Consider the following 18,194-nt stretch of genomic DNA (forward strand, 5'->3'; position numbering starts at 1 on the left):
TATCATGTTAAAATTTCAGTTTTACAACTCCCATGTATGTATGATTCTCCTATTATGAATTAAATTATTCAAGGATCCCAGCAATTTATTGTCATATCAAGTACTTGGTAGTAAACAACAATCAATACCAAAAAGTTTACAGTTCGGATTTCCTTTTCCTGTATATAGAGCGCATGCAGGACAATTAGAAGTTGAAAGAAAGGGGATTTTGAGGTAGTTCTGGGTTTGTATTATAATGAGTAATCGAGTTCAAAAAGGTCCTACAATTGTAGAAATAATCTCAAGATATACCATGCATAAATGGTATCACTCCCATCGTACCAGGTATATTAATAACTAATACAAAAGTTTGAGCTAAATTTAATAGCCTTCAGAATTGCAAAACTCAGTTTGTGCTACCAACACACAAAAAAGACGTCATTTCTTCGGTTGAGGTGGAGAAATGTACTTGGTCACAACGTAGCAGTCTGGTGGAGTGATGTTTGTGTAATAATTCTGGATGGTGTCTGTGATATCAAACCCGAATTTCTTGTAGAAATTTAGAGCATCTTCGTTATTGGTTTGAACATGCAAGTAAACCTCTGAGATGTTTTGCTTCGAGGACAATTCAAGTACGTGGTTCAAAAGCTTCGTGCCTGTGCAAAAACAGAGACAAGTCACAGAGCTGATCGCACAAGACATTCCATTAAGCAGCAAAACCACCTAACTAAAGACCAATAATTTCTTTAAGGTATATTATTGCACAAGCCGTATACCCATATTCAGAAGGTTCAACACATTTCAGACAAACGAGGATAGAAAAAGCCGAGTAACTAAGTGAGCAATATTTAACTGTTTGGGAAATTTACAATTTCGAATGCATGAGGTAACACAAATATTCAATTGCTGACTTGGAAATTAATTTGACTAAACTAAGAGATATAAACAATTACAAATCCACATCAGCGATCTTACGTAAGAGTTAACTCTGTATGAGTATTGTCTAGCAAAACTAGTTCACCAAGGTGGAATTTCACCTAACTCAAGCATTCAAAATGAACATTTCCTTAGTTTGTAAACTCTCTGATCCTACTTAATTTGACAAGGAAGATAGCAACTATCACTTACCAATACCAAGCCCACGGTAAGGTGCCAAGACGCCCAAAGTCATAATGTAAACCCGAAGACCACCAGCATCTTTCTTCTCAAGACGGCATGCAATTGCTCCAACACATATATCACTGTAGTATGCTGGGATTGGCAAACAGATATGAAAAATAGTCAGATAATAGCGTAAACAGTTGTTCTTGAATCTTGACTTCAAAAAGAGAAAATATGAGGCTCCGAACAGAGCCTTTTAGAGATGAATACCTGCATATTTTCCCCTATTTTTCTAATCTAAACTTTTACTAGTACATATAGATAGGTTCCCCTTTGTCTTTAAATCACCATTCAAGTTATCTTCACTGCTCAAGCAAGTTCTACTTCTGGGCCTTGTGCCCATGATTTATTGTAAACAAATTGGGAAATGAACATAAGCAAGCTGAACTGATCATAATAGCTTCACATTTTTCATAAGAGTTAAACTATTTCTTTCCATCACTACCACTTTTCTGTTTTGTACTCTCCCACAGCTACGTGCCCAAGGGAAATGGGAAGTTTTTTTTGTGGGACGGAGGGAGTATAAGATACCGGGAAACAAATCTGGAGACGAAATAGTCATGGATGAATCTTAAGATAGCAGGATGACCAATAAACAGGGGAAATTATTGTAGTCTGAGAACTCTAGTTTACAAACTAAAGACGGAAGGAGATAGATAAAGACGGACAAGCAGGACTCAAGTTTTGCAGTGTGGCTTAAATAGCTCATAATTAGCTACTGCAATTTGCAAAAAAGTGGCATACGATGTAGTTTCATGGTGGCTAAGGAATGGATTGAGAATACTCGCAATGCATTGTATCATGTCATTATATAAGAATACTAACAGACTAAGCTCGGGTTCAAGTTACAGCCTATTACTCCTAGTATTGGAAAAGACCTGTAACCCAAACACCAAGCAACGACAAAAGTACTGAAAAATGCAAAAGTTGGATTTAGCTGCTAGAGAATCCACCTGATTATAAAAAAATAAAAAAAATAGAATAAAAGACTATATAGGACAGAAACACACAAAGATCTAATTCAAGTGATCAGCTCTCATTTCTAGTATGATACTATTTCAAGAAAACAATTCAGAATAGCTTCTGCTTCTCCCTCCCACTCTCCCCTCTTCAAAGAATAATTTCCTTGTACAAAAGCATTTCCAATTCTATCCTACTATAGATCAAGCAAGACCTTTGAAACGACCTAATTCTTACTTCCAAGACAAAGCTAGTCAAGGAAACCCAGAATGGCCAGAAGTGAGTTGGAACCATAAACAGCTAAACTCTAATGCGCAAATCAAGGTTTCAAACAAGTCATCTAGTAAAATAGTCATTAAAGCCAACTAAAGAAACACATACTAGGCAAAAAGACCCAAAAAAAGGTAGACCCAGACACAAAAGGACGCAGGTGATAGTGTGATACTGTGATATAATGGCGAGCAAAATGAAGCAGAACAATGTTGGAGTCAAATTCATTATGGATAAACCTTAAATATCAGAAGGGTGATATAATGGCGCAGGTGATAGTGTGATATAATGACGAGCAAAATGAAGCAGAAAACAATGTTGGAGTCAAATTCATTATGGATAAATCTTAAATATCAGAAGGGTCACTACAAAGGACAAGTTACTACACCGTGAAATCCCTAGTTTACAGTTTAAAGGCAAAAGAAAAGCAACTAAAATGGACCACAGCAGGACTCAAGTTTGCAATGTGTCTTAAGCAGCTCATACCTAGCTGGGGTGCCTTACAGATAAGTGGCATAGCCGCATAGGACATGGTTGCATACTTGCATGGTGGCCAAGGGACGGATTAAGAGTATTTGCTGCAGTTTTGCAAATGCATATTCTTCCATGGAGAAAAGTTAATAGATGAAAACCAGGTTCAATATTTATAGTCTTTAACACCTATTACTGGAAAAAGACTTGTATGCTAGACATCAAGCTAAGACGAAAGAGAAGAAAACTGCAAAAATTGGATTCATTTCCCAAGAGAACCAACAACAAGACAGCCATAGCCTTATTCCCAAAGGGATGGGTTCGGCTGCATGGACCGAGAGTCTATCTCATACAATCACCCCCAAAGATAATCATCCTCTGTTCGCTTATATCTAATTCTCAATCATCTTGCAAGCCCACTTTCTCCATGTCCTTTGTTTTTAACTCTCTTCATTCGATTCATATGTGGTATACCTGGACCGTGTTTGAGATCTCCAGTACCCCCATCATCTACCTTTCTTACTGGCGCATCTTCTGGTCAACGTCCAAACTCCAAACCATCGCAACAGATTCTCCCTTATCTTTTCCTCAATGTCCACACACCAACTTTCCTTCGAATATGTACAGTCTTAATTCTATCCCTCAAGATGTTTCAGCACATCCAACTCTATATGCGCATCTTTGATACACTTATCTTTTTCAGTGTGCTCCTTCCTAAATGCCCAACTTTATGACCCACGTAATAATGCCAAGAGGATCAACCTGATTTAAAAATAAAAAAGACCACCTATAAGGAAAGAATTGAGAATGATCAAATGTGATTAGCTCTTGTTCTGGAGTCGAGTGGGAACTTTCTTTCAGCTCAATCAAAAACAAGGCAGTATTAGCTTACAGATCAACAATATTAGCTCTTTCCATCAAAAGGCAGCAATAGTTTCTGGTTTGCTTCTATTATCTCCAAAGGAATAATGTCCACAGGAAGATAACTCAAAAGAGCTTCTGGCCTTCTGCTACCCCCTTCTCAAAGAGTACCTTTTTCTGGTACAATGCATTTCCAATTCTATATTAACCTAGATCATGCAGAACCATTGACAAACCTAACCCGTAATGCTAAGACAAGCTAGTCAAGGAAACCCCATGATTAATAAAACACTAATGCAGAAATTTAAAAAGTCAAACCATGTTACCTTTTCAAAAAACTACACGTTAAAGTTATCTAAGGAAACACTAAGAAAGAAAGAAAGAAGAATAACCACACAAAAAAAGAGGCAGATGATGAAATGGGAAGCAAAGACTATGACACGCCCTAATCAATAGACAGAGGAACAGTACACCAAATAACATGGAAGACAAGTAGACAACTGCACCAAATCAAAACAGACCACAGAAAAAGGCCACAAATTTATCATTCACTTAGTGAGCAAGTATCTAGATTGCTTACATCCCATAAGGGCCATGACAGCACATCAATGAACATAAAAGCTTCTTGAAAAAGCTTCCCTCCACAAAGAACCTTCGAGATCATATTCTCTTTCAAACAATAGTTTCCTTCACCTAATATTGACATCCTTCATCACAGCAATGACCCAATCAGCAATTCCATTCTTTACAATTCTTGAAATAAAAACAAAACAGAAATCTGAGTGGTCGTCAATCAACTGATTAAGCATAACCTTCATCAGGTTTCCCACATCTAAAATCTGTTATTTGAGGAGCGTTCTTAAACTAGCCAAACTTTTTACCAGCGGACACTCTACTATGGAAAAACAGTTCATTTATCTTACAGATATGCCTCTTTTTGCTTCGGTAATAGCCAACCTCCCTCCTTTAAGCCCTGCACCTCAAACACTCTCTGAGGAGCCCACAATACTATAAAAAAAACCATGTTTGTCAATTAATCCCTTCCCGCAAGGTCAACCAGTACTCTCACTAGTATAACAATATGAAAGCTTTAGCATGAGACTACAATTAGAGATAATGGATGTAAGTAACAAGGATTCAATAAGAAAGAATAGGCCAAACCTCTCCTTCCCCATTTCCTTAGGTCTATCGTTCACAAGTACTTTCAGAAGCCCACCTGGGGTTTAACAAACCCAAGGAAATAGGACATTTGGATATAGCTAAGAAATTATAAGCAGGAATAGCCTTAAACCCTATCTCCTCAATGTAAAGTTGTAAACCAACAATTCCCAATACATAAATTCAAAAACTACAAAACCACAACCTTAGGTAAGAATGTTTTATCAACTGACACATTACCAATACTAAGACAATCCTCGTTACTCAATCCCAAGAATCCCAACGAACAACCAAAACTATCCCCCTTTGTTTTTTGAGTGGAGGAGGCTCAGTAGTAAGTACTAACTACTAAGTAGGTTTTACAACTATTCAATATTTCAATACACTAGTAAACCAAAAATAACTAGCATAGCGAAAAGGGCAGATATCAACCTAGTCGATTCGAAATGGACATTCAAAAACCAACCTAAATAAATCACTAGTACAGTATAAAACTATAAATTCCGAAGAAGAAAGATACAACAAAATAGAAAATCAACCAAATATACAAAATCGGGAAAACCCATACAAGGTATAGACAGAAGATAACATTTTTTCAAATACCCAGAACACGAATTCAAGAAATATCAACAACTAAAGTGCAATTCCACAGAAACCCAATTGAATAAACGTATTAAATGCAGCAAAATAGAGAATACTCAGATAACAATAAAATTGGACAAAAAACAAACATATTGTCAAATACCCAGAACAGGAATTAGAAAAATCAATAACTAAAGTGAAACCCTACAAAAACCAAATTCAATAAACATATATTAAATGAAACAAATTAGAGAAAACTCAGATGGGAAAAAAGATGAACCTAATTTGGTGAATTCACCGGATGCTAGGGAGTCAGCGTAGTACTTGTCGTTGTAGCGAACAGGGAAGAGAGTAACATTAAGCTTCTTAAGCTGCATTATGTTCTTGTCCCTTACTGAATCCAACGATATTATCACTTCTTTCATATTTTCTCTCTCCTGAACTAACTACAGATTATATTGTATTTATTTGATGAAAAATTTTCAGAGAGATAGAACCCAGAAATCGCTAATTACTGTTCGAAATCCTACGATTGAGGATTGCAAATTTGCAAAAAGGGAGAGAAAGAGAGAGGAGAGGGGAGGGCGAGCGAGGGCTAACTGGAGATTTGGAGGAGGAATTTAAACAAGTATACGTCTTACTTGTACACAGGTCGGGTTTGAACCGGGCTCCTCTCTTGTAGGCTTTATTTGGTTGGGAGGAATTGGAAGGAAAAAGAAAATAAAGGAAAGGTAAAATAAGGTTTTCTGTATTTGGTACAAATAATTATATGGGAAGTGGGAGGAAATGAAAGGAATTGGAAGGAAAGCTCCTTTACAAAATTTTCACTTTCCTTTCCTTCCAAAATTGGAGGAATTCGGAAGGAAAGAGAAAATTAAAAGCTGTCATTTAGTTTTCCCTTCTCTTCCCTTCATTTCTTTCCCCTAAACCAAACACAGGAAAATAAAACCTATTTCCTTTCCTTTCTTTTCCCTTCTTTTCTTTTCTCTTCCTTTCCTTTACTAATAATGAACCAACTGATGTGGTGTGGCCAAGTTTGCCACATCAAACTTCTAGTTAATTGATTTAAACTATAAATTTTTATATTGGTGGGCTAAAATATCTTGTAGCTCACTATAATATTTAATTTAAATAATTAATTAAATATTGTTGTATCAATTGTGGGCTACCTGCTCACGTTTTTTTTTTTTTTTGAGCATGTCCCTTTTTTAACCCATTGGAATTTCTCTTAGTCTCTTTGGAGCTCGTATTCGTTGAAAGGCTGGAACTTGGAAGTCTAGAGGTGGTTATCGGGTCATTTATATCGGATAATGTTCGTAAAATTTGGGGTGAAAAATCTTACGAACTTGCCCAGGTCTCATGCAATGCATACATATTCCTAAATAATTTTACTTTTGATAACATTACTCGTAAATTTTTAAAAAAAATAAAAAAATTATGAATCAAATAAATTCGAGAAATTTCTTGGTTGTTCTAAATGGTGTGTAAGTTTATTATAGGAAGCTGGATTGATGTACCTTTTTTATATAATTACATATGGTTCCAGTATAAGGTTTTTTTTTTTATGTTCACAACGGGATGACCGCGGTTTTATCAAGTGGATTCCAAGTAGCGGTGGTACTGGAGACCGTGGATATGAGATCTTGGAGAAGGAAAAAATCATAGCTGAGTTGGAGTTGGAAAAGAAACTTTTGGAAGGAAAAAATAAAGAAGTTGCAAATGAAGAAGGAAATTTAGAGGAAGATATTCAAGAAATTAAGAACGAGATATGCCAAACACGAATTGAGTTGATGAACTGTTCAAGGCACGAGAAGAATTTTTCAATGGCACTTGAGTTTTCGTGGCTTTTTTTTTTTTTACCATTCTTGTCTTTTATCTTAAGTAGATATATCAGTAAATAATTTTTAGGAATTGTATTGTTGTTACTTAGTGGGTACCTTAGACGAAATTCAGTTCATCACTAATTCATGACACTTTTTATTTTGGTACTGTCCAACGTTTGTGATGGTATTAGCATTATGTATCCCATGACTATTAAAATAATGTTGTGTGTACCTGGCGATTATCACACTTTGAATTGGTACCTAGTATGCATTATTTACGCGCTCGTCTTTCTTTCCTGAAATATGTAAGTAATTTATGTTAATGATTTATAGGTTGTTATTTTTTGAACAACCATGTTTCAATTTCCCGAGGGGTAGTTATATATGAATACGATTTTATTTTCTAAGGAGTAGACGGTAGTTAAACATTTTTCAATTGTTTTATTTATTAAGTGTTTCTTCTTAGCTATTGAAAAGATAAGTTGGTTGGTTTTAAAATAATTTTTTTCATTGTAAACATACACAACTCAAATAATTTGAAATGGTACCTGGTTTTTTATATCAACAAATAGGAAGCCCATTCTATATAAAGTTCTACTTCTGGGCCTTGTGGGATGACTGATTCAACATAATGCCTCTTAAGGAGTATTCTCTAAGATTCTAGAAAGTTCGCACCCGAAAGAAAACCCTTATTTGGATTCGAATCGTAGCCTCTGAAGTTGATTAGTTAGTCACATTGCTTGAGGAGGTTGGAGTAAAAATGAAAAACCTATCACATTCTGCTTCAACGACGCTTTTTCACTTTCTCTTCGTCGGTCCCCACGTCGCAACTAAAGCACCTGTAGCTAGAGATGGCAATGGATCTGGACCCTGTCCAGATCCGGTGGATCCAGATCCATTTTACAGGATCTGGATTCTTCAAAATTGGGACCCTATGGATCTTGATCCGGATCCATTTCCGGTCCAGATCTTGCCCATGGATCCATTTTAAAATAAAATTTTAGTTTTAATAAAAAATATGTATAAAATAATATGAATATGAAAATTTCCATATTTTTATATTTATTCCGTTAGAACATATTTTGCATTAATGAATAATTATAACTTTTTTTTTTTGTAAACTGTAGCAGAAAAATTATATTTTTTGAAAGAAAAAAAATTACATGTGGACCCAGTGCCGATCCAAAAAATTTTGACCCTCGGATCAGGATCTGGATCTGGATCGATGTGCGGAAAACGGGTCTGGATCTGGATCTAGTAGGATTCAGTCCAGATCCTACTCATTGACATCCCTACCTGTAGGCTGTATCATACATTCCATAGAAGCTCCATCTACTTCGACACCTAACGGCAAACCCCGGTCACTATTCCATTTTTGTGTCAACTCCCTTTAGATGTGTAACTTGGTCAATTTTAGGAATTATTTTATTGTTAGTTAGTGGGTACTTTAGCCGAAATTCAGTAATTCATGAACACTTATTTATCTTGGTAATGACCAACGTTTTTTATGGTAATCACCTTTCTGTATTCTCAGACTACTAACATTATGTTGTGGCGATTGCTACACTTTGATATAGTCCCCTCTATGCAATATTTATATGTTGTCTTTATCTCCTGAATATATAAGACATTTGGTCACGTGTTAATGGTGTATATGTAGTTATTTTTTGAACAGACATGTTTAAATTTCCCGAGGGGTAGTTATATATGAACACGATTTTATTTGCTGATGGGTAGTTAATCTTTTATCAATGGTTTTTTTTTTTTAGCAGTTGAAAAAGTAAGTTGGTTGGTTTTTCAAATAATTTTTTTAAGCAGTTGAAACCGTTATTTTTCTAACTTTTATTTAAGAAATCAAACATATAAAGGATTTCATCCTATAAAGAACAAGCGGCGACAATAACATTGCTCAATTTCAAGCATTATTCCTTTCTTTGACAGTGCGAGAAATAGAGAGACAATAGTATACAAAAATTTCTCCTAACTTTAATGTGATTATGCAATTATTTTCATGTGTATTTATTGATAATTGGTACTGTTGTTTGTGATAGAAATTAACTATTATTTGCGTGTCTTTTAACATCATATACCGCTAAAATTCAGTTTTACGGTGCGTGACATTATTAGTAGATACATGGATTGATTTGAATGGCGCATACAACAAGGAGTGGCACGTGCGTTTGTGGCATTCCAAGGGTAACATGGTTATCGGCCTTGGGTGGCAACAATTCGTTATTGATTTGGATATCAAGGATGGAAGCTTTATATATACTTCTATTACGCCAAGGGTACGTGGGCGACTCAATATAAGGGTCTTTAACAACAACAGGGTGGAGAGGTGGTTTGTAGAGTCTAAAGACGAAGATGGCGCTAGACTTGCTAGATAAGGTGTCGTTCCACCCCCTGCCAAGGATGCCGCTATATTCCATGTTGCTGCTCCCCCTGCCGAGGCAGCCGCTGCACCTCCTTCCCCTTAAGTGTGTATATTCCGTAACCCCATTAAGTGTGTGTATCAGTGTATGTGTGTATTCTGTATCCCATCAAGTGTGTTTGTCTTCCATATCCCCATCAAGTGTATGTGTGTGTATGTTGTGTATCCTCATTAAGTGTGTGTATTTCGTATCCCCGTAAGTGTGTGTATTTCGTATCCCAAGACTATTAAAATTAAGTGTGTGTATTCCGTTCATAATGGATTCTATTCCGTATGGCCAAAATATTAACATTAAGTGTGTGAATTCCGTTGATAATGCATTGTTTAAAACAAATGAATGGCCAGATTGTTAACATTAATTTGTGTCTTGTTTACATTTGTGTATAGTCGTTTAGAACAACTGAATTTGTTTCTTCCCTGACTACCAAACATAATTTACGTAATTACCAACCTAGTAATAGTTCTAAAAACAAATCAATACGCATCCTTTCGTATTGGTACGAACCAAGATAATAATCGATAATAACCAATATCGCAAAATATTTTGTTATACATCTTGAATTTCGTATATTTGTTAGCCAACATTTTTCTTCCATTAGATTTGGTAATGACCAAGGAAATATTTGATATTGACCAAGGTTTCAAAATATTCGGTTATAGATCTTGAATTATTTTTCTATCGTTTTAACCAATATGTTGCTTCCATTTTGTTTGCTACTAACCACGACATTTTTTGGTAATGACCAATATCTCAAAATATTTGGGAATACCGTCATGAATTATTTTTCCTAACTTGTTAGCCAATAATTTGTTTCCATTTGATTTGGTAAAACCAAGGAAATATTTGATAATGATCTAGGTCTCAAAATATTTGTTTATACATTTTGAATTCTTATTTCTTTCTTCATAACCAATATTTTCCTTGCAGTTAATAAGATCACGGGTACTTTAATTTCAATTAATCCGTAAAAGATTTTGAAATAGACTAGTTTTAAATGTAAATCATAAAATTTTGACCTAGAACAGGAACAAGATTCGCTTACGAGCGAACTTAAACGAGTTGTTCACGTTCATTAATGAGTCGAACATGAAATTATTCGAACTTGGTTCGTTTACTCGACAATGGTAATTTTTTTGGTTATTGTTTGTTTGTTTGTTATCTTATTACAACGGATATTATCTATAGCTATTTAGGTCATTCCCTCATTATGTGTTGTCTTCATGTATTCGGGCATGTACTTGCTTACTCTTTTTGTTTTAGGTAGTTACCATGCCATGTCTATGATGTTTCAGGTGTATTTAATGACCTCAACGACTTAGGAAAAATGGTGTATTTCCTAATCCATGACCTCAACCACTAAGGAAGAGGGTGCCCTTCTTAATAAAAGAACCCATCTACTCATGGTACTCCCTAATGAAATCAATTTTTGTTTTGAATTTTCTCGATTATCCCATCGGGATTATCTTTTGTACAGTACTATGTGTTAGGAACTTTTGTTTTTCATTTAATGTTTGGAATGATTAATTTATCGTCCCTTCAACTTCTCTAACAAAGTATATGTGCGTAACAGTGGATAAAATTATTAATGTTTTTGTTGGGAGAAGATTAAATAATTAATACTAGTTTTATATGCACGCAAAGCGTGCAAAATTATATAAAAACTCAAAGTTATGTTAGTACAAATAATCACAACGAATAATTTTTAGAAAAAAAATACATGTGTGGATGATACATGTATTTGAATGGATATATAGAAGCTCTTGATATGAAGACCACAATCACCAAATGCAACAATTATTGGACAAATTATTGTCAACTTGATTAAGATGGTCATCATCAAGGGCATGTACACAATGTTAATTTCGTAACTCTCCGTCTAAGAGTAGAAAAACGATAGTATAAGGTCAGCAGTGGAAATAATACAAATACGATAAGTAAATAACAAAATTTTAATTTGGGAAATGGTTTACGCTTTATTCATTATTGCCACTTCTCTTTTGATTTAATTTCCTTCAACGGGCCCAGTTGCCGAGACATACAGAACTAATATTGTTGCATCTAAAAAAATAAAAACAAATCCCATTGCATCTAAAAACAATTAAATGTTTATATTAAAATCCGCTTCTTGCAAGATAAGTAAATATTGAAATAGGGAATAAAAGTACATAACACTCTATTGATACAATCAATTGCAAAACATGCAAAAAAAAAAAAAAAAACTCGACGCGAGTGTTTTAGTACGACATATTTATATTCTACCTAGCAACAATTTTATATATAAAAGTTGAACCTATTACATTATACTAATTCCCGGTGAAAATTTTTCCCACCAAATTAAAAAAAATATAACATATCTACTTTATTCTTTTTTTATTATTATTATTTCTCTCCTTTTGTATACATGTTTATATAAGGAAAAAATTATAAGATTATGGAAAATGACATTATTAGACAATTTTGGTAATGTTGTTGTCAAATCATCATAGAAAATATTCTTAATCAATATTTTGGTCAAATTTGCATATTAACCATATCAAAGATGATTTTTCAAATCATCATAGTAAACATATAAAATTTATAATGCGTAGTAATTAAGGCGAAAATTACACTTCCTCCGATTTTTAATACTTGGCAACGTTTGTGAATTTTACACTATTCACCTATTATACTTTGACCATTATTGGTGATTTATACGTAAGATAAAACATATTCACGCGGGATCTTGTTAGATTCGTTTCAATGTGTATTTTTAAAATATCAACTTTTTATAATTTTTGCTTAAAGGGAATTAAAGATATTAATGATCAAAGTTGTGTATTGGCATGCGTGAAAGTGAAAAACATTGCGAGTAAAAATGATCGGTGGAAGTATATTATATGAGAAAATGAGTACGTTTGAGATTTATTAATTACACAATAGATTTAAGGAAAAAATATTTTATAAAAAAGATGATCAAATAATATTTTTAAACACCCGTGTATGCATGGGACCTATTCTAGTTTGTTTAATATAAGAGACAAAATTATACCATAACATTTTCAAAATATATTGTCGTGTACATTGTTCGTTTTAATTATAAGGTTTGGATTTAATTGGTTATTTTCTTTTTTCAAAGGAAAGTAAAAAAAATTTCATTATCTTTTACCATAGTGATAAAGTTAATGGATCCAGGATAAATAATGTACTTGAATTAGAGGAACAATGGTGGTGGAGTGTCTGCTAATATTGTACGAAGCATGATTTAGTTTAAACTAAAATGTTTGACTACGCGCGGGTTTAGGTTTTCCGTATTTAAGTTCATTGGCAATTTTGTATACTTGAATATTTTGTGGAGTAATTTTTTTGACTGCTAAAACCAAAAGATTGTAATTTTAGTAATTGTAATCTTCTAATATTTCAATTGTTATACTCCCTTTTTTTTTATCTTTGACTTTTTTTTCTAGCTGTTACGTAGCAGATTTCTAGCATAATTTTATGGTTTAGTTATGGCATGATTTTTTGGTGGCCTAAGAAATGTATAATGTTGTGATTTCCTTTCTTTATTTTTTATTTTTTGGCTTATCATTTTACTTTGGGTGGGTTATCTACTTATTTCCCTTTTTATTTTATTTTATGAAAACCGTGTTAATATAAGTTAGTAGGGGTATTTTAGTCTTTTCTAAGGGGACACCAAAAGTGTGATTACGTTATTGCCCCTCAGCTCTTCACTTATATGATAGAGATTTTGTATACTTCCCCATATACCTCTTCCCCGTGTACTGCTTCCCTAAGTACTATACGTATATATTAATTCAAAATTGTAATAACTCGTAGTTTTGAAGTAATTATAAATATATTTTATTATATTTATAAAGCATTTTATTATTTTACAAATTTAAATTGCATTTAAATAAGTATTAAAATGTGTTTAGTTAATTAAAAGTATTCATTATTTTAATTAATTATAAAGCGAATTTAATTTTCAAGTTGAGAATTTATTTCGGTTTTGAAATTAAAACGATTTGAATTATTCCAAGCTTAAACCAATTTTTATAAGGAACTCAAGTGAATAATTCAATAACCTATTCAATCTTAACCCAAACCCCAACTTGAATTAAGGAAGCCTAACAAGAGTTTCCCTAAAACCTAATCTCCAAGGGAAACAAACACAACTCAATGAAGAGTAGTGTTTAGGACAGTTGAACACAAGCTAAAATAATCACTCTTAAAGCAAAGTATTATGTTTTTAGTTAAGAAGTGAATCACTCTCAACCTAAACTAAAAGGGTTTTTAATTAACAAAATAAGTGAATCACTCTCAAATCTTGTTAATTGGATTGAATTCTTGTAGTTTTACCTCCCAAGATATTCGTGCAAGTTAGAATAAAAACACCGAGTTTTTAGTCTTTAAACACAACGGTTTATAACAATGTTTTTCAGCTTCCAAATCTGCCCTTCATTGACAATAAATACCCTTGAATGTTTCACAAATCCCCACATTCTTGAAAGCCTCAAAATTCTCTCTCCTCTATTTTTTCTTCTTCCCTAAGTTTCTCTCTTTCTTTCCTCTCTTATTTTCTTTCCTCTTGTGTGCGCCTAGCCCAGAGGCACGCCCAGCCCGTGTTGTGCATCGCTGCTGCTCCACGTGCCGCTGTCGTGTTGTTGCGTATCCCCGCACCCAGCCAGCTATCCTTGCGCGCGCTGCTATTTGCAAGCAAGCAAGCAGCCGCGATGCTGCTGTCCGCACACCATTCACCCCCTTTGCTTCCATTTTTGCGCCTATTTACATCAACCGAGTAGCCGTGTCGTACTTTAGGTCGGCTTGGTATAATTTCTCTTCTTCCTAACCTTCTCTATTTTAAAGTTTGGATTTTTATTATGTTTGATGATGGATTTTGATTTATTATTGTACTTGGGATTGGTTATAAACACCAAAGTTGAGGGTTTTGATGATTAGAATGTTGATGACTATTTTTGATTGAAGGATATTAATTTTCAGATTTGGTTGTTAAATAAAGCTTCAATCTTTAAGGGTTTTAATGATTTTAAATGATGATTTAGGGTTATGGTTTTGGCTTAAACGTTATGGCTGATTGATTAACGTAATTAGATGATAATTTTAATTATGGTAATCAATATAATTATAATTTTCAGATTTGTTTTATGACCTAAAGTGTCAATTTTTAATGGTTTTAAGCATGAAATTAATTGAAATTCATGCTAGGGTTTTAAGCGATTAATTGGTATTGTTATTTTAACGATTACCGATTAATTCCTACTTAATTCAAGTGTTTTAAAACTAAGTAAAGTTGATGGAAATTTAATGAACATGAATAATAATTAAGTTTCATTATTTTAATGATAGGAGGATATTTCTAATTTAGTGGATTGAATCACAAAGTGGCCCCCGTACTTAGGAATTTAAGGTACGTGCAAGTCTAGGGTGACCACCTTATTTTCATGAGAATTCATGTAGTGATTTTATATTGTGATTCATGTACTTGGAATATTTATGGATTTATGTTTGAATGTGTGAGAAAACATGTTATGGATATGGTTTATGTTTGTTGAATTGAAGTGAACAAACATTTTATGATTGGTTATGTTTGTTGAATTTAAATAACAAGCATGTTGTCCAAGTATGGTTATGCATGTATGGTTTATTCACATGCGAGAATGATTTATGCTATTGTACGTAACGTCGAGCATGTTATGAGCTAAGTATATTGTGCCTAGTTGCACTATTGTTATTGCCACATGTGAAGGGTATGCTCATGTAAGCCACCACATTTGTAGGGTAGACTTTTGAGTGATGTTTATTAAGTACATATGAAGGTTATGCTCACGTAAGCCACCGCATATGTAGAATGAGTCAAGGTGAATCGAATTAAGGATTATTCGTGCCTAGTGCATAACCCGCATGTTAACAGGCATGACGTGGAACTCAACAATATGTTGAAGGAACAATGGGAGTAATTTCCCTTGCGTCTTAAATGTCTGATCACAAGTCCTAATGAACTTAAAAGGAGTATTGTTTGGTTGATCGTTTATTTAATGCTTTGCTTGTTTATGTCTTGAGTCGGCTTTGTGAATAAAATATTAATAAACGTAAATGCAACCTGAACAAGCTTCAAAACTCTTGGAACGTATATACCTTGAGTATGAACAATGGGGGGAGTACCTTGCCAAGGGGCTTGTAGTCCTATGCATGATACAAGACATTGTTTCATTTCTTTTATGTGCTGGAATTCCATCGATATGGTCCGACATGGTAACTTTCTTACGTAATGGATACTTCCGTAATGGATATTTATTTTAGTGTTTGGTTGGCTCCCAACACTCTTCCATAATGGATATTTCTTTTGGGCACATTCGAAGCTTATTCAAATTAATCTATGAATCAAGAGCCGCGTCGAGAGTCGAGTCTTATCTTCATGATTAATTGTTTACTTAATTATGGCTTTCGCATGTGATTTAACTTATCGTTGGAAAGAAGCATGTTAGATATAGGATCTCATTCTAGCCTGTTGTACTCAGCTTTCGCTGATACGTGTTTTATATTTTGGTCATGGCTTTGTCTTAATGAACTTATGATGATCCATCATTTGCATTTGCATTGATTGAAGAGTAGCCTATCAATAACAGATTTGTAGAGATGACTTGCAAGAGAAGTTATCTAGCATGGGGATTGGTTGAGCGAGTTGTTTCTCTTGCATTGTCTCTAAACTCTAATAACTTTAATTAATCTAGACTATAAGGCTTTAATGGATTTAGTTTTAATTTTTTGGTTTGGGCCGTTATAGTTCCAACTTGTATGGAGGCCATTAATTATTATTATTATTTATTATTGTTTTAAAAGTTGATTAATTCCGCTGCGTAATTCTGGTAATAGCCTTAGCTGTTATCACGGTGGCGGTAATACGTTAGTAATTCCTTATTTGGAGTTGGAAATTGGTTTTAAAATAGTAAGAAATTATTAGGGTGTTACAAAGTGGTATCAGAAAGCCTAAGGCTACTTTGTGGTAATGAATACTACAAAGTGGTTATCAGAAGCTTTAGGTTACCACACAAAAGTGGTAACTGCAGAGCATAGCTCTAATTTGTGCTATTTTGTAGTAAGTCATATTACAAAGTGGTACAATAGAGTGCAAGTTAAGAAGCTACTTTGTAGTACGTAATACTACTAAGTGGTAATCAGGAGCTTAGTTTAAATCCTATTTTGCATTAAATAATAGTGCAAAGTGGTAATTCCTTAAGCTACGATTTAAATGGCTACTAAATAGTAATTTGTACCATTTGAGTGATTTTGCGGAACTTTAGGATATTTTGAATATTTATTTCCCTAAAGTCAAAAATGGTATTTTGAGTACTCAACATTTTGAAAAGTCAATTACCAAGTTTACTTGAAATCAAGTTGAATTTCTAATTAATTATTTATTATTTATTCAATTTCAAATTTCGAAATTTTGATTTAATTAATTTTGAATTTTAATTTGAATTTCTCTTCGAATTCATGTATCCAAAAGTTTCATTTATTTATTTTTTTAAATTCGGAAAAGTAGTTATTTAAATTTGAATTTAATTATTTTAATTATTCGATTATTTAATAATAATTTTTGATTTTAATTCAAATAATTTCGATTATTTAGGAGTTTTTTCTTAATTAAGTTCGAAATTATTACTCCCTCAGTTCTTGAATGTTAGTCCTATTTGGAATTTTGACACTATTTACAATTGAAATGAATCTTCTAATTTCTTTACAATACGTACTTCAAAACATATTCATGTGAGATCTTGTTTTGTTCGTCTCAATGTGTAGTTTAAAAATGTCAAATTTTTATATTTTTTTAGCATACGTATTTGGAGATATTTACGTTTAAATATCTAGTTAAAACGGGTTGAAAAGTCAAAAGGGGACTAATATTTAAGAACGGAGGGAGTATTTATTTTAAGTGAGGAAACAGTAGATTAAGGACATATTTAGTTAAGTATGCATGAAGTGTCTTTCATGTGCTAAGTGTTTACTTTATTGAATTCATTTAAAGCTTTAATCGTGTTTTGTTTTTCTTTATGTGATTAATTGCATCATAATTCATGATTAAGCATGTACTTATGTATAGAAATTGTTTGGCTCCACGAACTTAAATTGCTTGCTTTTGGGGGTTGATTTCTTGTATGGGAAAACGTTAGTAAGACCTTTAAGTTATGTGTTTCCAAGAATTAAGTATGTTGCCTTCAAAGTTTTCCAACATAGGACAGCTAGAGAAGCTTGATAATGAGACTCCACATCTTTATGTGAAGAAAATCGAAATCGCATGCAACTACTTTCCTACACTGAAGAACATGCCACATTTAAGGAATATGGCTGTTATGGCTGAGATGATTGTATGTTGTTTACCCCATAGGACACCTTATATAGAGGTTAAGCATACGTTTAGTGATATGAATTTTCAGGATGATACACCTAATTGGAGGAAGTATTGTACTGTAGATGGTAGATGGAGGTATGATACTGAGGT

The 18,194-nt window shown here is 33.5% G+C and overlaps 1 protein-coding gene across 1 annotated transcript; it reads right to left on the reverse strand.

Annotated features, from left to right (window-relative positions):
- Window positions 1–206: 206 nt before the first annotated feature.
- Window positions 207–6,056, reverse strand: LOC110795837 (uncharacterized). The gene is made up of 3 exons (XM_022000863.2): window positions 5,723–6,056; window positions 1,108–1,230; window positions 207–635 (listed from the first exon to the last, which is right to left on the reverse strand). Exons 1-3 carry the CDS (start codon window positions 5,865–5,867, stop codon window positions 418–420), a joined length of 486 nt encoding a protein of 161 aa, XP_021856555.1. The 5' UTR covers window positions 5,868–6,056; the 3' UTR covers window positions 207–417.
- Window positions 6,057–18,194: the final 12,138 nt, after the last annotated feature.

This window comes from Spinacia oleracea, chromosome 1, assembly GCF_020520425.1.
Source record: "Spinacia oleracea cultivar Varoflay chromosome 1, BTI_SOV_V1, whole genome shotgun sequence".
In the NCBI taxonomy this organism is placed as follows: Eukaryota; Viridiplantae; Streptophyta; class Magnoliopsida; order Caryophyllales; family Amaranthaceae; genus Spinacia; species Spinacia oleracea.

Bases quoted from the DNA above. Each gene is read 5' to 3' on its own strand.
- LOC110795837 (XM_022000863.2), bottom strand. From the start codon at position 5,867: ATGAAAGAAGTGATAATATCGTTGGATTCAGTAAGGGACAAGAACATA. The intron at 1,231-5,722 runs GTTCATCTTTTT...TGCCAATCCCAG, and splicing joins CGGTGAATTCACCAAATTAG to CATACTACAGTGATATATGT. The intron at 636-1,107 runs GTAAGTGATAGT...GTTTTTGCACAG, and splicing joins TTACCGTGGGCTTGGTATTG to GCACGAAGCTTTTGAACCAC.